The sequence below is a fragment of the Pipistrellus kuhlii genome, unplaced genomic scaffold (genome assembly GCF_014108245.1).
Source record: "Pipistrellus kuhlii isolate mPipKuh1 unplaced genomic scaffold, mPipKuh1.p scaffold_m20_p_25, whole genome shotgun sequence".
Taxonomy (NCBI): Eukaryota; Metazoa; Chordata; class Mammalia; order Chiroptera; family Vespertilionidae; genus Pipistrellus; species Pipistrellus kuhlii.
In genome coordinates, this window is record NW_023425524.1 from 6,914,876 (window position 1) to 6,937,977 (window position 23,102).

Consider the following 23,102-nt stretch of genomic DNA (forward strand, 5'->3'; position numbering starts at 1 on the left):
GACTCAGAGGAGAGGTCAGACCTGAATTCATCTCTCCACTGCATCTTTAAGAAGCACACAACAGAATTTACTTGCTCAAAACAAAGCTCCTTATTTCCCCCAAATGCCAAGCCCATTAATCCTATTATCTCTCTGTCTCAGTAAATGATAGCAACTTCTAATCAGCTGCTCAGACTTAAACCCTGGAAATAATTTTGATTTCTATCCTTTTTTTTTTTAACCCCATCCACACAGGCAATACATTATCAGCGTCTGCCAGTTCTATTTTTTTTTTTTAATATACTTTATTGATTTTTTACATAGAGGAAGGGAGATGGATAGAGAGTTAGAAACCTCAATGAGAGAGAAACATCGATCAGTTGCCTCCTGCACACCCTGCACTGGGGATGTGACCACAACCAAGGTACGTGCCCTTGACCGGAATCGAACCTGGGACCCTTCAGTCCGCAGGCTGACACTCTATCCACTGAGCCAAACTGGTTAGATGACAGTTCTATTTCCAAAATATATTTTATTTGTGATGTGTTGTTGTTGTTGTTGTTTTTAAAAATCCTTGCCCGAGGATATTTTTTCATTGGTTTTAGAGAGAGTGGAAGAGAGAGGGAAAGACAGAGAGAAACATCTATGTGAGAGAAACACATCAAGAAACACATTAGTTGTCTCTTGCATGTGCCCTGACCAGGGCCCAGGCTGGAGAGAAGACTGCAACTGAAGTATGTGCTCTTGCTTGGAATCAAACTCGGGACCCGTCAGTCCACAGACCGATGTTCTATCCACTGAGCTAAACCGGCTTGGGCTAAAATATATTTTAAATGTTTATTTATTTTTCTACCTTAACATCGCTTGCCTGGTGGGTAATTCAACAGCCCACTACCTGGTTTCCCTGCCTCAATTCCCCTCCGATCCATGCTCCACACAACAACCAAATATTTTAAAAATCCAAATCAGATCAACTTATTTCCACCAGTGCCTCATCAATTGTAAGAACACAATAAATATTTGTTAAAAGAAAGAAAGAATGAATTAGATGGATTACTGAGAGAGCAACTGGCACAGGGTTTGGAGCTAGAATTGAAATCCGAGTCTCTTATTTCATCACGAAATACATCTTCATCGAGGACTCAGGCAGGGTGTCAGCCCTTACTCTTCAGCATATTCGGCTGAGAACAAACAACCACACTCTGACAGATTTCAATCCAGATCTTATTAAATAGCTACATTTTATGCACAGTGACACCACAATCAAACTCCTTACAATTTTCTTCATTTAATTTCTTTGGTTTCATTTAATTTAGAAGGCAATGGAGCTAAGCTGAAGGGGATGGATGTTTTTGCAATTTTCTAAGTCCTCTGCGAAATGTGTAATTTACAAAGATCCAATAATATCGATCAAAATCGTAGGCACCAGGCCTCCTGCCAAGCATGAGCACGGCAGACAGCTTTTATTACCGGCGAACCATGGGGCCTCAGGCACATGCTTTCATCTTCCTCCGTCTCAGCTGATCTGGAAAATGGAAAGAATAACAGCATCTATCGCTTAGGGATGTCGGAAGGTTAAAAGAGAATGCAGACTAAGTGCACAGAACAACACCCGATGATGAGTTACGACTATTATGAAGTGCAATTGCATTGCAAATGTACCTAAAGTAGCGTTATTTTTTTTGTGTGGCGAATGGTTGGATAAAGAGACTTTTAGTAAATCCTATATTACCCCTAATCAGTAGGTTTTCTGTCAAATTGGCAGCTGAATATACACTGAGTGGCCAGATCATGATGATCTCTGAACGCATAATCATCTGGCCACTCAGTGTCTATCCTATATAATAAAAGGCTAATATGCAAATTGTCCCCTGGGTCAGGAGTTGGACCAGCAGGTAGGCCAGCCAAATGCCCACGTCCCCTCCCCTTGGCCAGGCTGGCTGGACCCCATCCCTGCATGAATTCATGCACCAGGCCTCTAATATATATATATATATATATATATATATATATATATATATATATATATATATATATATATATATATATATGGGTGGCCAGATTATTATGCGTTGAGATCATCATAATCTGGCCACTCAGTGTATATCCTATCCTTGGTGGGTACAGACAGGTTTTTATTCCTGGGGCACCTGTGCCTCACACCCCCTCTCCCCCCCCCTCCCCCTTCAGCCTCTAACAAAAAATGTTCACCTCGCAAGGAATCAACAGACACATAATGAAGAAATGGCTCTCGGGCAATTTTATCTCAGTCACTACACAGACTCCCCAGACAGGAGGAACGAGGGAGGGAGGCGTGCGAGGCTGCCAAGCAGACAGCTTGCTGAGCCATGCGGTGGGCTGGCACGCACCGAACCATACGCTGGGCACCTGCTGGGACCTACATGACTGCACAGATGGGGCTGCAGCCGGGAGTGGGCTTGGCGGGAAAAGGGAGTGTAAGGAGAGAGTCTGTGGCCACGCCGGTCCCAGCCAACGGGACCTGGAGTGTGGACACCTTCCTTCTGAGATCTACCGTGTTTCCCCGAAAATAAGACATCCTCCGAAAATAAGACCTACTTACAGGTTTCCTTCTGAGTGAAATATAAGGCATTCCCCCCAAAATAAGGCCCCCCCCCCCCTCCTTAGGCTAAACATGAGAGATTTGGTCCACTGATTCTGAAAGAAATGGAGTCACAAGAAATTCACCAGGAAATTCAGGAATTGGATTGTTATGATGATGTTCCAGAAGATGATGACATGATTGTCATTGAATAAATGAGTAAATTCTTGATGCTGTAGATTCACAGTTTGTCTGGTTTGTGTTGACAACTACCGTACTACCGTACCGTATACAGGTAATACATTTCCTTTATTTTCATTTAACAATAAATGTGTACCGTATTCTTCTTCATGGAAAAATCAGACATCCCCTGAAAATAAGACCTAGCGCATCTTTGGGAGCAAAAATTAACATAAGACACTGTCTTATTTTCGGGGAAACAGGGTAGAAAGGAATGGCATCCCCAGTTTCTCCCAAAGTGCCGATAAAATGAGCCGGCTCTTCACCGCAGCCATGGGACAGAGGGAACCAGCTGGGAAGACCACAGAGTTAATTCAAGCCCGAGGGCAGAGACATGCATTCATTCAGGCAGAGATGCTCGCATCACAGGAGTCCACGCTGGGTTTAGGGCAGCCTGAATCCAGTCCCGCTTGGAAATTCAAGTCAGGAAATACCCAAGGAGCCCTGGCAGCTCTACTGGCAGGAGATTCAATTCCATCCCACCAACAAGTGCCGTCCAGGTCAGGGTGTGGTGGAAGGGACGGTAAAAGAGAGACATGGAGCTGAAACCTGTTTGGCTCAGTGGATAGAGCGTCAGCCTGCGGAGTTCGATTCTGGTCAAGGGCATGTACCTTGGCTGCGGGCACATCCCCAGTAGAGGGTGTGCAGGAGGCAACTGGTTGATGTTCCTAACTCTCTCTCCCTCTCCCTTACTCTGTAAAAAATCAATAAAATATATTTTCATAATAAAGAGTTGAAAAGGCCGAAGCCGGTTTGGCTCAGTGGTAGAGCGTTGGTCTGCAGACTGAAAGGTCCCAGGTTTGATTCCGGTCAAGGGCATGTACCTTGGCTGCGGGCACATCCCCAGTGGGGGGTGTGCAAGAGGCAGCTGGTCGATATTTCTCTCTCATCGATGTTTCTAGCTTCCTATCCCTCTTCTTCCTCTCTGTAAAAATCAATAAAATATATATTAAAAAAAAAAGAGAGAGAGAGCGAGAGAGACATGGAGTTCTGGGAATCCTTCTGGGCTCAGCGCTGGTCCAATCTGGACCTTCTGCAGACAGAGGCCTCTGCAGCTCACATAATCGGACATCAGGTGCGCCTGGGGCTTGCTTTTTCCTCCGCTGCCGGAGGCTACAGAGCCAGGTAGCACGTCCAAGTGTAACCACATGCTTTTGATAGATTATCCAATTTAATTCTCAGAGCCCTCCAGGCTATTACTATTCCCATTTTACTGAAAAACATATTGAGGTTCAGAAAAAGTAACTTTTCCATGGGTACCTAAGACAGCAAATACCAAGTTCAGAATTTTAGCACAAATCTACCTGAGACCAAAATCCAAGATCCTAAATGCTATGCTAATTACTGTGCTAATTCTCATTAAACTTAAAACTATATATGTATTTTTAATTGATTTCAGAGAGGAAGAGAGAGGGAGAGAGTGATAGAAATATCAATGATGAGCGCTGACTGGTTTGGCTCAGTGGATAGAGTGTCAGCCTGCGGACTGAGAGATCCCAGGTTTGATTCCAGTCAAGGGCATGTACCTGGGTTGCGGGCACATCCCCAGTGGAGGGTGTGCAGAGTTTAGCTGATTGATATTTCTCTCTCATCGATGTTTCTAACTCTCTAGCTCTCTCCTTTCCTCTCTCTCTAAAAAAAAAAAAAATCAATAAAATATATATTTAAAAAAAAGAAATATCAATGATGAGAGAGAATCATTGATTGGCTGTCTCCTGCACGCCCCCTACTAGGGATTGAGCCTACAACCCAGGGAGTGTGCCCTGGCCAGTAATCAAACTGTGACCTCCCGGTTCGTAGGCTGACACTTAACCACTGGGGCACACCGGTGGGGCTGTGCCAATTATGAAAGTATGTGTCAACAGAAAGCCCTGCCTCGCTGCCAATACTCGGTGTTCTGTAAAGAAAGGTAGGGGACATGCCGGGACCGGTTTGGCTCAGTGGATAGAGTGTCCGCCTGCGAACTGCAAGGTCCCGGGTTCGATTCCGGTCAAGGGCATGTACCTTGGTTACGGGCACATCCCCAATGGGGGGTGTGCAAGAGGCAGCTGGTCGATGTTTCTCTCTCATCGATGTTTCTAATTCTCTGTCCCTCTCAATTCCTCTCTGTGTAAAATCAATAAAATATATTAAAAAAAAAAGGAAGGTAGGGGACAAAGCTCCTTGCAAGGAATTTGACTGCTAAGAGTAGAATGAAGGCACCAGCCTCACGCCCTCAAGCCAGAGCAGCTTCCACGCAGAGAAGGTGCTGGGTGGACGTGGAATGGGATGGGGAGCAAGGATAGGCGACAGCAGCAGCGCCTTGACCTTGGTCTGGGCCGTTTCCAGATCAGACTCCATAGAAGGCCGCCCGACGGGCTCTGCTGACCGAGGGGCCCCACACTCCTGTTCCGGAGGACAGCCCTTCACCGGGACAAGAGAAACCGTTATGCAATGTGCAGGCTTCTCAACAACGGCAGCCTCTCAAGGGGTGGAATGAAAGCCAGAAGAAGATAAGAGCTTACTCAGGTGAAGTTCCTAAAAATACTTGGTAGTATTGCCTTAAATGAACACAGAAAACCACACCTACTGGCATGTAGAACTTGACTTTGGAAACATTATAAGCCAATAAAACAAACCTAAGTAAAAAGGCCTCAACACGCGCGTGCGTGCACACACACACACACACACACAAATCTCAAATTGCATTACATTTATTTGGAGCAAGCAGATCAAATGTCTAAGTTGGAAATCGCAGCAGCTTGTATTAATTTTCAAATTTGCACCTGCCCCCTGCTCTCAGATTTAGGAATAGACATTCCTTTTTAGGGTTTGGTTTAGAATCGGCCTCCCTCAGCGTGGTATTTGAAATGGCCGGGTTTATTTTATTTTATTATTTTAAAAATATATATTTTATTGATTTTTTTTACAGAGAGGAAGAGAGATGGATAGAGAGTTAGAAACATTAGTGAAAGAGAATCATCGATCAGCTGCCTCCTGCACACCCCCCACTGGGGATGTGCCCACAACCAAGGTACATGCCCTTGACCAGAATCGAACCTGGGACCCTTCAGTCCGCATACCGACGCTCTATCCACTGAGCCAAACGGGTTTTGGCATGGCCAGGTTTATTTTAATTGAACTTAATCAGAGTTCAGGGTTCCTAAGTTGAATTTTCTCCTCTACTGCTGAATGTCAAAGCAACCCTCGTTTCCATCCGCCCTCGGTCCTGAAGCACCCAGTGTCCCCCTCGTCACAGCTCTGACACTGATGAGCTTTCTGATGGCTGTGCACAGGTGGCAGCATGACAGGTGTCACTTGATGGTCCGCGTGGTGACTCTGTTATGACAGGTCTCCTGCCGCCTCCCAGTACTCAGTCAACAAATCACGCAGGGCCCTCCCTGTCAGAATCTTTTCAGATTTTCTGGTAAAGTTTCAAAACCAAACGGAATGGAAAAAAAGACAATAGGAGAGCATCTGTTTCTTAAAGTCACAGAGCACCATCCCAGGCGGAAAACACAGGCATCAAACGATTCAGACACAAAGAGGGAGCCGGGAAAACGGGGCTCTGGGTAGACGTTTTAAGAATTCCTCGGTCAGTCTGGCCAGGATGGCTCAGTGGTTGAGCGTGGACCTATGAACCAGGAGGCCACGGTTTCATTCCTGGTCAGGACACATGCCCGGATTGCGGGGCTACATCCCCAGTGTGGGGCATGCAGGAGGCAGGCGATCAGTGATCTCTCTCATCAGCTGTTTAAGTGTATATACATTTTTTGGGGGTACTGTATACACATATGTATCTTAATAAAAGCCAGCTAGGTCTGTGGTCAGTACCTAGGATATAGCTCTGAGAAATGATGGTCTGGTTTACTGCTTCTCCTTTATAAAGGAACATTGTTTGTTTTCTTATTTTTTTTTTTATAAGAACAAAGATTATACAGTAAGAGAGCCTAAGGTGTAGTAATCCTACCTAATAAAGAGGGAATATGCTAAGTGACCCTCACACCATCACAAAGATGATGGTGCCCAGAGCCAATAAGGAGGGAATATGTTAATTGACTTCCATGCCCTCAAATATAGCAGCACCCACTGCCACAAGATGGTGGCACCCAGTCCCCTCAGCCCCTCTGGGGTGGCAGGTGCATGGCAAGCCTGCCTCCAGAGTCCCCCAGTACCCTCAGCTCCCAGCCACCCAGGGCTGACCCGAGGCACAGACAAACCTAGGATGGTGGCTGCCCAGCAGCCCAGGGCTGGCTGAGGCTCAGGTAACCAGGGCCAGCCGAAGCTTGCGCTGCCGGCAGTGGCAGCAGCAGAGTTGTGATGGGGCGTCACCTTCCCCTGATTGGCGGGTCACCTCCCGCCCCTGAGGGCTCCCGGATGTGAGGCGGGTAGGCCAGGCTGAGGGGAAAATTCATGCACTGGGCCTCTGATATATACATATGCATAAACTGCTTTTGTGTGTATGAGAAGCAATGACTGAATGAAGTTTTAATTCATAGTTCACAACAGAAACGCAAACCGTGCCTTCACCATAAATTCAGTAAGAGCCATTTCCTATCTAGAGTAGCCATATACTCAGCAGCACTGAAGAAAGGCTGTTACGTGCTCTAATATTCTCTAGTTTTAATTTTATTTTAAAAAATGTATTTTTATTGACTTCAGAGAGGAAGGGAGAGGGAGAGAGAGATCAACATCAATGATGAGAGCGAATCACTGATTGGCTGCCTTCTGCACGCCCCCTACTGGGGACGGAGCCCACAATCCTGACATGTGCTCTGACTGGGAATCGAACCATGACCTCCTGGTTTATAGGTGAACGCTCAACCATTGAGCCACATTGGCTGGGCGTATTCCCTAGCTTTCACTTTGGTGGAGTTGACAAGACTGAGGACGAGCTACGGCAAATAGCAGATTGACAGGTGTGCAGCCAAGCAACACTTCTGCTCCTCCCTCTCTTCCTAACTCAACTGCATTAAAAAAATATATATATTTTATTGATTTTTTACAGAGAGGAAGAGAGAGGGATAGAGAGTTAGAAACATCAATGAGAAAGAAACATCGACCAGCTGCCTCTTGCACACCCCCTACTGGGGATGTGCTCGCAACCAAGGTACATGCCCTTGACCGGAATGGAACCTGGGACCTTTCAGTCTGTAGGCCGATGCTCTATCCACTGAGTCACACCGGTTTTGGTCTCATCTGCATTCCGTCCTACGGTGAATCAAACCCAGAGGACCCCTCCAAAAAGCTTCAGGAGAAAATGTACCTGCAGATGCAGGTATCCAGAGGGAGCCAAAGGGAACCCCTTTCCAGAAATGTGTCGGATAACAGAGTTTTCAGAGTTTCCATAGAAACAACGTCATGTTTCTTAAACAGGAAAAGCAATGATGCGTTTCTGATCCGTGTGGATTGTCAATCCGCGAACGTAGGTGTTTTCTACTTTTCCAAAGATACTATCAGAGCGAAGCCTTTTAGGCCCAGCCATATCTCATCACCTTTCATTATTTTCCCATGCATAGAAAAATAGTATGGCGATAGTGCCTATAGCAATATAAATATAATATGAATAATATATAATATAATATGTAGGGGAGATGGCACGCAACATGCCCAGCATGTCGGAATAGCACCAGGATGAGCTATCAGGCCAGGCCAGACCTATGAACCAGGAAGTCACAGTTCAATTCGTGATCAGGGCACATGCTTGGGTTTCTGGCTTAATTCCCAGGGTGGGGCATGCAGGGGGCAGCTAATCAATGATTCTCTCTCATCATCAATGTTTCTGTCTCTGTCTTCCCTGAAATCAATAAAAAAATATTTTTAAAAAAGGTTCATTATAAAAATAAAAATAAAGAAGTGTGAATCAGGCCCTAGCTGGTTTTCCTCACTGGTCAGAGTTACGGTTGCGGGTTCGATTCTTATTAAGGGTATGTGCCTGGGTTGCAGGCTCCTTCCCCTGCCTTGGACAGGGTGCATGTGAGAGGCAACCAATCATGTGTCTCTTTCACATCGATGTTTCTCTCGCTCTCTGTCTCTCCCCCTCCCTCTCACTCTCTCTAAAAATCAGTGGGGAAAAAAATATCCTCGAGGGAGGAGTAACAGAAATAAAAAGTTGTGAATCAGGAAGTTTCCCAGACTCAAACATCTGATTATGCCCTTTTAAATTCTGAGAAGCAGGGGGACAACTGTCAGATGGGGAGCAAGAGAGAGTCAGAATTCCAGTGTCTGTTCTGGTCAGAAGTGGCTCTTTTTTTCCTAATCACATCATGGAAGTGATCAGAGAGGGAATGACTCTTCTTTTCTAGCTAATTATTACTTGCCCTAACTGGTTTGGCTCAATGGATAGAGTGTTGGTCTGTGGACTGAAGGGTCCCAGGTTCGATTCTGGTCAAGGGCATGTACCTCGGTTGCGGGCACATCCCCAGTGAGGGGTGTGCAAGAGGCAGCTGATCGATGTTTCTTTCTCATCGATGTTTCTAACTCTCTATCCCTCTCCCTTCCCCTCTGTAAAAAAACCAATAAAATATTAAAAAAATTATTACTAAAATTATTAAATAACCTCTAGGTTATTTTGCATAAATTAATATGCAACAACGCAAGTCCCATCAGTATTGAGTAATTAGTTCTTTCAACTATAGGCTTTGCTCAGACCATTCTTCAAAGGAGAAACCGGAAGTCCACGAAGTGAAATGCATTCATTATAAAGAAATTATATATTAAACGAGAACAAAGGTATCGAAGCAGAACACCCGGTGGTAGAGTAGCGTATCAACCTTGGCCTTACCCTTTAACTTCAAGGCTTCTAATACCTTTGAATCAGCCGTCACATCACTCACTAGCTTGATTTCGATATTTTGCGAAGCCAGTTGGAGCAACTTTTCAAAAAGGCGTTGACCCTGGGAAAAATAATCAGAGACAAAGAAAAGTCAGGAAACCAAGAGGACGCTACTTTAAATAGGCACAAACAATGCATTCAAAATTAAAACCATTCCTTCATATTTTGAAAGAAAAGCACTTCAGCAATTGGTATTCTTGAGAATTCTACCAGCGGAGTATTATGTAGAGCAGTAACAGGAACACAGGTCCAGTCTTTTTTAAAAAAATTTATTTTCTGAGTATTGTATCATGCAATCCAACAATTACTGCAAGAAATAATTTCAATGCTATAGTGCAAATTTAGAACCTTATTATTATTTTTTTAATCTTTATCAGAGGATATTTTTTCATTGATTTTTGGAGACAAATGAAAGAGAGAGGGAAAGATAGAAACACATCGATCGGTTGCCTCCTGCACAAGCCTGCAATCAAGGTACACTCCCTCGACTGGAATCGAACCTGGGACCCTTCAGTCTGCAGGCTGATGCTCTATCCACTGAGCCAAACAGGCTAGGGCTGCCCTTGTTTTACTTTGGATGAGCTTCTGACATTACCGACACATGGATAGGCAGCAGAGAACATTAAACAGCCGTGTTTGGGTCCAACGAGACCTGGACTCCAGCTGGTTTTCCAATTTACAAACTGTCTCTTTAATCTCACTGAGCTCCAGCTTCTTCTCTCAGCAAAAGGTGGATATTCATATTTACGTTAAAAGGCTCTGGTGAGAATTAAGGGAGTTAGTGATAGGTAAGCACCTTCAAGTGTTAACTCCGAGGGGGGGCAATCAGGCAGGCCTACTCCTCAGGGATCTGCCTGAATTCCCCGTCTTGTTTAAAACAAGTTTTATTGACTTCAGTCAATGCTCTGCCTCACAATCTGTAATTACTGACACAGCCTAAGAATAACTAAAATAAAAACAAAGTAAAACAAGGTTTTTAAGGAACAGTTTCACAAACATGAACATGTGATTTTTTTTTAAAAAAATGATTTGTTGTTTCACTTATTTATGCATTTTGTTTGATTCTTGCATGTGCCCTGACCGGGGATTGAACCCTCAACCATGGCATATTGGGACGACACTCTAGCCAAATGAGCTACCCGGCCAGGTTTCTTTCCTTCATCTTTTTAAAAATTAAAAATTTATTTTTATTTTTTATTTTATTGATTTTTCACAGAGAGGAAGGGAGAGGGGCAGAGAGTTAGAAACATTGTTGAGAGAAACCTCGATCAGCTGCCTCCTGCACAGCCCCCACTGGGGATGTGCCCGCAACCAAGGTACATGCCCTTGATTGGAATTGAACCTGGGACCTTTCAGCCCGCAGACCAACGCTCTATCCACTGAGCCAAACCAGTTTCGGCCTGTTGGTTATTCTTATATGCATGCATTCAAGTCCTTCGGTTGATCTCTTATCTTCCCCACCTCTCCCTAACCTTCCCGCTATAATTTGACAATCTGTTTGATGCTTTACTGCCTCTGTATCTATTTTTTTGTTCATCCGATTATAATGTTCTTTACGATCCACCAATGAGTGAGATCGTGTGGCGTTTTTCTTTCATTGACTGGCTTATTTCACTTAAGAATGGAGATTTCTGCCATCAATCTTGGAAATGAGAGAAGCCCTGGATGGAACCCCTAAAGCTTTGGAGCTTGCAGGGAAACATGAGGGGGTTAGGGGGTCAGGGTGATGGGTAAATCACAGAGAGAACAGGTGACTGACAGGTGCAGTGGAAGAGAAAAAGAGGCAACAGGACTAAGTTTGCAAACGACAGAAGAAGAATGGTCCCACTTGAGGAAAGATCTACACGCTGAAAACATAATCAAAGATGGAGGCTCAAGGCATGTGGAGAGACACATCCAAGCATATCCTGTAAAACGACTCCACAGCAACAAGGAAAAGGCATTCTTACCAACTTCTGGCTGAAAACAAAACACCCATCAAAGAAACTGGATTGGAGAGGCATGGAGCCAACCAGCTGTGACACTAAGGTAACCCGGATTACGGGAGGAGAAGACTGAAGCCCAGGCAAGGATTTCGCTTACGAGGGTGAATGAAAGAAATAAGTGCGGGTATTTACAGATTTAGAGACTATTCACCTATATAGCCCCTATGAGGAATACATTCACGGATGGATTCTAACCAAATGCTAAACATCACAAATCACCCTCAAGGAGGGGGAAGTGACGCAAGTGACAGGCAATAGGCTGCAGAGTTGTGTTGGGTGTACCTGCTAAATAGAGATTCTGGAAGAGAAGAGACACACTACAGGGGAAGATCTACTGCTTAAAATGTTAAACTATTGCTGAAACCGGTTTGGCTCAGTGGATAGAGCATCGGCCTGTGGACTGAAAGGTCCAGGTTTGATTCCAGTCAAGGGCATGTGCCTTGGTTGCGGGCACATCTCCAGTAGGGGGTGTGCAGGAGGCAGCTGATGGATGTTTCTCTCTCATCGATGTTTCTAGCTTTCTATCCCTCTCTCTAAAAACTCAATAAAATATATTAAAAAAAAAAGTCAAACTATTAAAATGCTAGAGGCCGGGTGCATGAAAATTCATGCACTGGAGGGGGGTCCCTTAGCCTGTGCCTTGGGCTGGCCCTGGGTGGCTGGTGGGCTGAGGGGTCAAGAGACTCCGGAGAAATGTGTGTGGAGTGGCTGGACCCACCTGGGGTCGGGCCTGGTCATGTTGTGCATCTGATGCCCTGGAGTGGCTGAGGGGACTGGGTGCCACTATTTTGTGCCTGTGGACACTACCATCTTTGATGGCATGACAATCAATTAGCATATTCCCTCTTCATTAGATAGGATTTTTTTGTTGATGGTCAGATGGATAATTTTGTTTCTCTTCCATTTCTCTGTAGTTTCCAAACTTTCTAGACTAAGAAGCTAATCTTAGCTAATAATAGACAAACATGTAAATTGACTGTACCTCTGCTATGCCCACAGCCAATCAGAAAGAGTATGCAAATTAGGCCAAAGATAGCGGCCACCCAGCTGCTCCAGATGCAGAGTGGCCAGGCTGGGCAGGACACCTGCTATGAGAGGGAGGGTGGGGGGCAAAGGGATCTACAGGAGCAGAGTGCTGCAGAGAAAACAAGATTGCAGACACTGGAGTCTGCAGTGGAGACAAGAAAGCAGACTCCAGTGTCTGCAATGAAGACACAACTGCAGATTCCGGAGTCTGTAGTGAAGATGAATATGGCAGACTCTGGCCAGAGTCTGCAGCGAAGACGAAGAAGGCAGACTGGCCAGAGCGAAGGCCTGGGCCCCGGGTGTTGGAGGAAAACCGGTGCTGGAAGCCAAGGGAAGGACGGCCTATTGCACAAATCTCCTCATGCAACGGGCCCCTAGTACTGTTATAATGAGAGAACAAATCCAACCTATTCTTTTTATTTTTGTTAACCCTCACCCAGGATATTTTCCCAATGATTTTTAGAGAGAGTGGAAGGAAGGGGGAGAGATAGGGAGAGAAACATCGCTGTGAGAGAGACACATGGATTGGCTGCCTCCAGGGCCAGGGATCGAGGCTGCAGCTGAGGTACATGCCCTCGACCAGAATCGAACCCCGGGTCCTCCAGTCCATAGGCCGACACTCTACCCACTGAGCCAAACCAGCGAGGGCTCAACCTATTCTTTTTTAAAAAACAAAGTTTCAAAATCGTAACTAGACCGTAGGGAAATGGAAAATGCAGAGACGAAGATCCAGAGGGAAACCAATCAAGCAGACAGTAAACAACTTTAAACAAAACTCATTATTTAATCCAAATAACTGGGAAGACGGTCTGGCTTCATGATTTATTCATGTCCATGTGATTGGGTTTTTTAAAAAAAAGTTAAAGAGGTTAAACTCCTGCTAATCATAGCGCTTATGAGCTTAGAGCAGAATGATGATTTCCCCTGGAAATATACTGGGAATCGGGCAAGAGCATAATTAGGATTGCTCAACAGATGGGGAGATGGAAGCGTGGGACGGCAGCAGCAATGGAGCCAGAAAGAACAGCACTGAGGGAGGACCAGAGTTCACAGGAGCGGAGAACTCAGTGGAGAGGCCAAGCCAGAGGCCCCGTCCCCAACCTGCAGGCCCCGCCCCCTGATGCCTTCCCACCAATCGCTTTCCGTGCTTCCCCCACTACTCTGTGCAGAAAGGGGCGGGAACCATGCTCATTGGGTGTTGTGTCCCCAGCAATAGCTCAGCACCTTCATACATACTTGTTCAATAAAGGCACATTCAAAAGGATGTCACAGACCTGGCTGGTTTGGCTCAGTGGACAGAGCATCGGCCTGGGGACTAAAGGACTCCGGGTTCGATTCCGGTCAAGGGCATGTACCTTGGTTGCAGGCACATCCCCAGTAGGAGGGTATGCAGGAGGCAGCTGATTGATGCTTCTCTCTCATCGATGTTTCTGGCTCTCTATCCCTCTCCCTTTCTCTCTGTAAAAAATCAATAAAATATACTAAAAATAAACAAAAACAAACAAACAAACAACAACAAAAAACCAAAAGGATGTCACAGGTTTCAGACGGGAGAATGCTAATGGATAAGCATTTGCCGAGTGTTGAGTTTGAAGAGAGATGCTATTTCTTAATTTATTTTTAAAATTTATTTTTATTCATTTCAGAGAGGTAGGGAGAGGGAGGGAGATAGAAACATCAATGATGAGGGAGAATCACTGATTGGCTGCCTCCTGCACAGTCCTTCACTGGGGATCAAGCCCACAACCGGAACCTGTGCCCTGACTGGAATCGGGACCATTTAGTCTGCAGGCGCATGCTCTATCCACTGAGCCAAACCGGCTGGGGCTAAATATGTTTGTTTGGTTTTTTTTTGAAAAAAGGGCGACACTTTTTCCATTAGGTTATGTAATTTTCACGCTGACACTGCACCCGTTTTCCTGAAATAATATTTAGCCTGGAGAGGAGAAGGCTGAAGAAGGGAAATCTGTTTCAAATCCACAAACAACCCCTTTCTCTTCCTGGCCCTGAGCCAGACGATCAGATGCAGGAATTAATAGGACGCCGGCCTCAGTGTGCAGGCATATGTGTACTATTCAAGGTCAAGTCGCCATCCTTTCACATCATCACCGACAGGAGAGCAGGAAAAAAAAAAGGGGATTCAGCTGAAACAGGCAAAATCAGGTTGACAAACTGGATGGGGGAGGGGACCAACCTGACCCTTGTCTCGAAATCTATAAAAATCAAACGATGCTTGTTAGCCTGGAGTGGTTTAAGGCGGTGATTCTCACTCCTGCCTGCCCACTGGAACCCCCAAATCCTCTTTTAAAAAGTATCAATGCCCCAGTCCTTCTAATTAGGTAAAATCCAAATCAAATAGGCTTTCAGCCAGTACCTTCTTATTGGCTTATTTTTTATTTTTTATTTTTAAAAAATATATTCTTATTGATTTCAGAGAGGAAGGGAGAGAGAACTAGAAACATCAATGATGAGAGAGACTCATTGATGGGTTGCCTCCTGCACCCACCTACTGAAACCTGGGCATGTGCCCTTGACCGGAATCCAACCTGGGACCCCTAAGTCTGCAGGCCGACGCTCTGTCCACTGAGCCAAACCAGCAGGGACAGTGCCTTCTTCTTCTTTTAAAAAAATATATTTTATTGATTTGTTTACAGAGAGGAAGGGAGAGGGATAGAGAGTTAGAAACATCGGTGAGAGAGAAACATTGGTCAGCTGCCTCCTGCACACCCCACCTGGGGTGGGCTTGCAACCAAGCACATGCCTTGACCAGAATCGAACCTGGGACCCTTGAGTCCGCAGGCTGATGCTCTATCCACTGAGCCAAACCGATTTGGGCAGTGCTTTCTTTTTTAGAAATGGTGAACTCGGTGGCCTGAAGAGAACTATTTAAAAACATTGGCCCTGGGTCCCGCAGACAAGTTATGACACCGATAAACCAACCACACGCCTGACCCAGGAGGTTCAGCATTAGATCCGTGAACATTAGATCCGTGAACACGCCTGTTGTGCAAAGATGAACTCTAGGCATGTGCCAGCAACGGGCACCATGATGTCGATGGTGCCCCTGAAGTTGCCCCAAACAACATGTCTGCATAGAGAGCCTCTGGCATGCAAACGTGAATCATGATTTTGCCCTTGAAAGCCAGGCATTTGAGCAGGAGCTGAGCAACATGTGATGAACAACAGCGCGCGCGCGCACACACACACACACACACACACACACACACACACGTGCAGTGATGTCCATGGACTACGGGGCGCAGTGGACTAAAAACATGAACTTAGCTCTCATCAACAAATCAACAAACGACAAGTGCTGGCGAGGATGCGAAGAAAAAGGAACCCTCGTGCACCGCTGGTGGGAATGCAGACTGGTGCAGCCACTGTGGAGAACAGTATGGAGTTTCCTCAAAAAACTGAAAATGGAACTTCCTTTTGACCCAGTGATCCCACTCCTAGGAATATATCCAAAGAAACGAGGAACACGAATAAGAAAGCACAATCTACAATAGCTAGGATTTGGAAACTGCCTAGGTGCCCATCAGCAGATGATTGGATCAAAAAACTATGGTAAATCTACACAATGGAATACTATGCTGCCATAAAAAAGAAGGAATTCTTATCATTGGCAGCAACCTGGATGGAATTGGAGAGCATCATGCTGAGTGAAATACGCCGGTCAATGAAAGAGAAACACCACATGACCTCACTCACTTATGGATAATAAGGAACATTGTAAACTGATGACCTAAAAGATAGATACAGAGACAGTAAAGCACCGAACAGACTGTCAGATTACAGCGGGGAGGGGTGGGGAGGGAGATCTGGGGGAGATAAGAGATCAACCGAAGGACTTGTATGCATGCATAGAAGCATAACCAATGGACGCAAAACACTGGGGAGGGAGGGCATGCATGGGAGTGGGGAGGGGGCAATGGTAAGATATGTACACATATACTACCTTAATAAAAAAAATAAAAATAAAATAAAAACATGAACTTGCCCTTGAGAAGCGGAGGCAGGGTACTGAGGAGGGCAGAGTGCACGCATTGTAACCACAGCCCTCGGCCCGCGGACGCGCTCACCTGGCATGCCGAGGGGTGGCTGTGGTTGAGGTCCCAGTGGGAAGACACGATGTCCACGGACTTCTGGGCCATGGTGAGCAGGTTCATCCAGCCCTGGAAGAGCGAGAGGTGAAAGGGCGCGTCCTCCGAGTAGTTCAGGCCTTCAGGGATGTTTTCCACCAGCGCGATGCTTAGGAGAGGTTTCGAAAAACACACAGACAAAAGCTCGTCAAATGGGAGGCCACGGACCATTACACACGCATGCAGAGACACCTGCAAAGTCCTCCGTCCTCTTTCTGAGTGTACATGTGTCTCGTAATTTCCAGTTCCCACCTAAGACGGCTGGGCACTGCCCCTCTGTGAATCTATTGAGTCTGAGAGTCTGGGCTCTGTTTTTCCCAGTTAGGAATCGTGCTTCGTAAAATCATCTTATATGTCTCTACTGTCCAGTTTCAAACTAGCCTTGAAAGAAAGAATTCAGCTGAAACCGGTTTGGCTCAGTGGATAGAACATCGGCCTGCGGACTGAAAGGTTCAAGGTTCGATTCCGGTCAAGGGCATGTACCTTGATTGCGGGCGCATCCCCAGTAGGGAATGTGCAGGAGGCAGCTGATTGATGTTTCTCTCTCATCGATGTTTTCTAACTCTCTGTCCCTCTCTCTTCTTCTCTAAAAACTCAATAAAATATATTTTTTTAAAAAAGAAAGAATTCAGAGCTTCCTGCTCCAGCATCTTCCCCTGATAATATATTTCCTTTTAAAAATACGTTTGTAGCCCCAGCCGGTTAGGCTCAATTAAGAAGAGCATCATCCTGTGAACCAAAGGGTCCTGGGTTCGAGTCCAGTCATCCGATCTTGTTATTTCAGAAGTGATTGCTGAAGATGGCACAATTCTGTTTCTTTGAGATCCCTGATAACTTTATTCCTATGTGTCTGGTTTTCTTTGGAATTCTATGTATTTTTATTTATTTATTTATTTATTTAAAATATATTTTATTGATTTTTTACAGAGAGGAAAGGAGAGAGATAGAGAGCTAGAAACGTCGATGAGAAAAAAAAACATCGACCTGCTGCCTCTTGCACACCCCTTCCGGGGATGTGCCTGCAACCAAGGTACATGCCCTTGACCAGAATCGAACCCGGGACCTTTCAGTCCACAGACCGACACTCTACCACTGAGCCAAGCTGGTTTCAGCAATTCTATGTATTTTTAGTTTAAAGACTATTCTGCAAGGAAGGGAGTCATGAGGTCCCTCAGGCTGACAAAGGGTCTCCAGCACAGAAAGGGTTACTGCTCGTCCGATGGAGAAAGCATCCTCTGTCCCTTTCTCTTTCTGTCTCACACACATTCTTATAAAAAAATTTCCCCTTTTTGAAGCCTGAGAAGTGGATAGGATCCGCAAGAGAGATTTTTCGAGAGAGGGGAACCGGTTCAAAGTCAAGTTCAGGAAGCATCTAATTCCTTCTGGCTGGTAGAGAAAGTGGGGCAGGCGGAGGAGACAGAAGGAAGTGCCGGAAAGACCAGCAGAGGAGGGAAAAGCAATTGCCCGCGAGCCAAGGAAGATCACGCTTATTATTTTTAAAATATATATATATTTTATTGTTGTTGTTTTTTTTTTTACAGAGAGGAAGGGAGAGGGATAGAGAGCTAGAAACATCGATGAGAGAGAAACATCGACCAGCTGTCCCCTGCACACCCCCTCCCAGGGATGTGCCTGCAACCAAGGTACATGCCCTTGACCGGAATCGAACCTGGGACCTTTCAGTCCGCAGGCCGACGCTCTATCCACTGAGCCACACCGGCTCCGGCTATTTGCTTTTTACTAAGTGGCTGCCTCAATGATGAATTAGTAGGGGAAGTAAGAATAGAGGAGGGATTCTGGGGGCAGGCTCAGGTTTGGGTAATGAGTGCCCAGAACCAAGGTCCTGCCCGCCTCCTCCCCAGTGGCCAGGAAAGCTGGGCCGTCGGTCCCCGCAGCGACTCGGCGCCTGCTTCCCACATCCCCGCAGAGAAAGCTTCTAGAAATCAGCGTTGGCTTGACTGGCTTGTCTCTGTGACCTATCATTTCGTTTCCTCTAACAGCCAACAGCCCGCGCCTCTCCTCTCCGGGGGCAGAGGTAATGAGCATCCGGGCAGGGCTCACGCCACGGGACAGCAGCCCTGGCTCTGCGCTTGCTTCTCAGACAAAGAAAGGGGCGGGCAGACCTCATTAACGTCCACCTCTGGCCGAGGCCCAGGGACGCCAGCAGTCCGTCTCCGAGAGAATTACGCCCAGAGGCGGTGGCACCATTTCTGAGGCCTAATAACAAGGGGGAAAGGCTGGATGTACAGACGCAAGCCAGCGTCGTTTCATGGCCCTGGCTGGTGTGGCTCAGTGGGCAGAGCATCGGCCTGTGGACTGAGGGGTCCCGGGTTCCATTCTGGTGCAGGGCACATGCCAGGGGTTGTGGGGCGGGGGGGAGGCGTGCAGGAGGCAGCCGATCAATGATTCTCTCTCATCATTTTAAAAATAATTTTTATTTTAAAATATATTTTATTGATTTTTTACAGAGAGGAAAGGAGAGAGATAGAGAGTTAGAAACATCGATGAAAAAGAAACATTGATCAGCTGCCTCTTGTACACCCCCTACTGGGGATGTGCCCGCAACCAAGGTACGTGCCCTTGACTGGAATCGAACTTGGGACCCTTCAGTCCGCAGGCCAACGCTCTATCCACTGAGCCAAACCGGTTTTGGCAATAAGTTCTTGACTCAAACACTTTTTGGATTCAAGTTTGTCTCTTTCATTGAAAGAATAGTAGAGTTTTTAGCAACTGAAGACTCACTATCCCTTATTTCTAGCCCTTGTTTCCCAAAGTAAGGACTAAGATGAGGGTAGGAGAGCCATTCAAGACCTTAATACGAGATCTTACCTAGCACCTACATGGCAGCCAAGCTTTGCTCATCATTGTTCCATGAACCAGAAACTACATGCACTCCCCCCCTTTCCTTCCTCCCCCATCTTGAATCTCAGCAATTCTCGGACCCTGGGGCCACACTCACGAACTTCATTAGTTGACAAATTATTTTTTGCTCACCATGAGCTATGTCACACTGATGTGTACCCCACGGGATACCAGCTACATGACAAGCTGCCTGTTGGCTATTGCAGAGCCCAGCAGCTTGTTTGGGGTCAATTCTCTATGCCTCAATGAGACCCCCTCAAATCTTGAAAGACAGCGCACAGGGGTAAGGACTCCTCAGAGAACACAGAAGCTTCTTCTTCTTTCTTTAAACTATATTTTTCTTGATTTCAGAGAGGGAGAGGTACTGGGAGCCAATTCCAGCATGTCATAATTACAAGAGTTTTATCAAGAGGTTGGGGGCTCAACAATGGCTGAGTCACATATGGAATTACCTGTTGGAATGGCTAATAGGCACTTCCCCCAAACCTGAATAGGATGACTGTTTGCTGCCAGACAGCTCAGGGCATCTCAGTCTACATGTTATTGCCTCCTGTTGGCCAACCATATGAACAGCTGTAGGCTACTCCCCAACCGGACAATGCTTCTGTACGCTACCCTTTGAAGTGTATTATCTCCACCTTGCCTTAGGAACAAACTGTGTTAATAAAAAGGAAGGGTCCTGAGTCAAGGGGAGTCTTTAGCTCCTTTAGCTGAAGCTCCTCTGACCACCCAATGTCTTTCAAAATTATCTTTTGGCTCTGGACTCCTACTTAATCTATGCACAGCCTTTCTCCAGATCGCTGAAACCTTCTTAATGCCAGGACAAGAGCCCTGGCAGAGAGGGAGAGAGAGATAGAAACACCAATGATGAGAGACAATCATTGATTGGCTTCCTCCTGCCAGCCTCACACTGGGGATTGAGCAGTGACCTGGTTCATAGGTTGACACTCAACCACTGAACCACGCCGGCCAGGCTGTGCATCACAGTCTTAAATCAAGGTCTCTACCGGGGGCCAGTTGGCTGCAGAGTGTAGCCGCCCAGCCCGGGGGACAATTTTGGCTGCGATATTTCAAGTCCACCAAGGACAGTTGGCGCCATTTCCAGAGATTGAAAATAGTTTTCTAAATGTGTCTTTTCACAGTCTGAATACGCTTTCCGTTTCTTCTGAGTGGAGATGCTAAAAGAGTGGGGCAATTTTTAATCACGTTTGTGGGGACAGGGTTGCAGGGGGATAAGAGTCACAGCAGGAGACCGATTAGAAGACCAGGGCCCGGCGGAAAGATGGTGCTGACTTAAATTTATTCTTCTTTTTAAAAAAAATAAATATATATATTTTTATTGATTTCAGAGAGGAAGGTAGAGGAAGAGAGATAGAAACATCAATGATGGGAGAGACTCATTGATCGGCTGCCTCCTGCATAGCCCCACAATGGGGATGGAGCCCACAAATGGGCATGTGCCCTGACTGGATTCAAACCATGACCTCCTGGTTTATAAGTCGATGCTCAACCACTGAGCCATGCCAGCTGGGCCATTCATCTATTATTTAAGACTCAAGGAAACCTCTTCATACTTAAAAAAAATATATTACATGTATAATACCAGCCAAACAATATGATGATCCCCAGTGTGATCCCCGGCCCCCACTCTTGGTCACTCTGTCTTCCAGTGTCTGGCCCCAGAGGCCACTACTGTCATCAGTTGCTATTTCCTGAAACTGAGGTATTTCCTGCAGACACATTCACTAACTCACCTACTTTCTATGTTGGACCTCTCAAGCATGCGGGATGACTTATTGAGGCATGCATTTCCTCCACTGATTCCTCTGCAGGAAGTCAGGACCTCCGGAAAGGGTTAGTTCAAGACCAAACACAGTGGCTGCCCACAGGCTACTTCTGTTTCTCTATCCGGTCATCCAAAATCCCGAGCTGGCCCACCCCACGTGGCTCGGTGGTTGAGCGTCAACCTATGAACCAGGAGGTCACGGTTGGATTCCTGGTCAGGCACATGCCGGTTTGCAGGCTTGAACCCCAGTATGGGCCGTGAAGGCAGCAGTCAAACAATGATTCTCTCTCATCATTGATGTTTCTCTCTCTCCCTTCTTCTCTGAAATCAATACACACACACACACACACACACACACACACACACACGTATTGCTCAGGGCTAGGGTTAAGTCTTGTGCCATGAAACAGAAACTACATGCATTCCTCCCCCTTCCTTCCTCCTCTATCTTGAATCTCACACATATATTTAAAACATTTTATATATATTTTAAACATTTTCAAAACGTCCCAAAACCCAATAAACTCGCCCACCATGCAACAAGCAGAAAAGCCCAATCGTACACCAAGAGAAATGTAAGTTTGTTAAAACACACACATACTTATGCCCACAAACCTTTTTTTTTTTAAGGTACACACTAAAAACAGGGAGCTCACGTAAAGCTGATCCCATCCCATAAAACCCTTCACCCGACACCCCCACCCCCACTCCTCCGTCAAGAAATGCCTTTCCCATTAAGTTTTCACAGAGAAATCACATTAAGCCTCTCAGAGGAGCCATCGAGGGGCCGAGACGTGCTCCTGGGCTAAGCTGCCATTTGCTCTTTTCTCGTTATCCGTTTGGAGGGCGCAGTTTCGGTCAATGGCTAATTCATTCCTGGCGAGGGATGTAAAATGTCCCTGAAAAGGAAACTCCAGGTGCTAGCGGCGCATGTGGTCTGAGCGCAGAATATTAAGCCAAGTCCTCCGGTGTTTTAACTGTTTAGCACCTGCAGCTGAATCCGCTTCTGGGTCGTAACGGATCGCTGTCAAAAGAATGCTACAGCTCAACTCAGAAAAATGCACGTTAATAAACCCACCTATCCACCGTGAAATAACAGGACGATACAGTGTGGCTTGACCTGTGAACCAGGAGGTCGCGGTTCTACTCCCAATCAGGGCACATGCCCGGGTTGTGGGCTCGATCCCCAGGGTGGGGCGTGCAGGAGGCAGCTGGACCATGATTCTCTTTCATCACTGATGTTTCTATGTCTCTCTCCCTCTGCCTTCCTCTCTGAAGTCAATAAAAATATATTGGAGGGTGGGGGAGAGAAATAGGACATTCTATATGGCTCCCACCCCCATTCCTGACACAGGACTTTGAAACCCTTACAATCTCTTTGGGTAGTAGGAGTGTTTTGTTCTAATGAGGTGACTGAGTGGGCTCCCGGATGGCTCCTGTGTTCGGCTGGTCACGGAAAAGACCAAGTCATGGTTACAAGCTTGGGCTGTTCAGCCCTGACCCCCGCTGTCTTGAGAGGGAAGAAGAGCTAGCAATGGAGTGAATGGTCCATTGTGTCCATGTGAGGAAAGGTGCATAAAAATCCCAACAGATTGAGTCGCAACCGAGGCACGTGCCCTTGGCCAGAATCGAACCTGGGACCCTTCAGTCTGCAGGCTGATGCTCTATCCACTGAGCCAAGCCGGCTAGGGCTAATAAAACATAT

At 46.2% G+C, this 23,102-nt stretch overlaps 1 protein-coding gene across 3 annotated transcripts in view; it reads right to left on the minus strand.

Moving 5' to 3' along the window:
• Positions 1-23,102, minus strand: part of PLD5 (phospholipase D family member 5) — a 117,190-nt gene that overhangs the window by 23,943 nt on the left and 70,145 nt on the right. For 2 of the 3 annotated variants that reach the window (XM_036453598.2, XM_036453600.2), the window contains 2 exons: positions 16,690-16,858; positions 9,543-9,654 (listed from right to left, as the gene is read on the minus strand). In XM_036453598.2, the coding sequence (XP_036309491.1) occupies positions 9,543-9,654; positions 16,690-16,858 (281 nt within the window). Of the gene's footprint in view, positions 1-9,542; positions 9,655-16,689; positions 16,859-23,102 lie in introns of those variants that run through there. The other variant, XM_036453601.2, reaches the window with a different exon arrangement.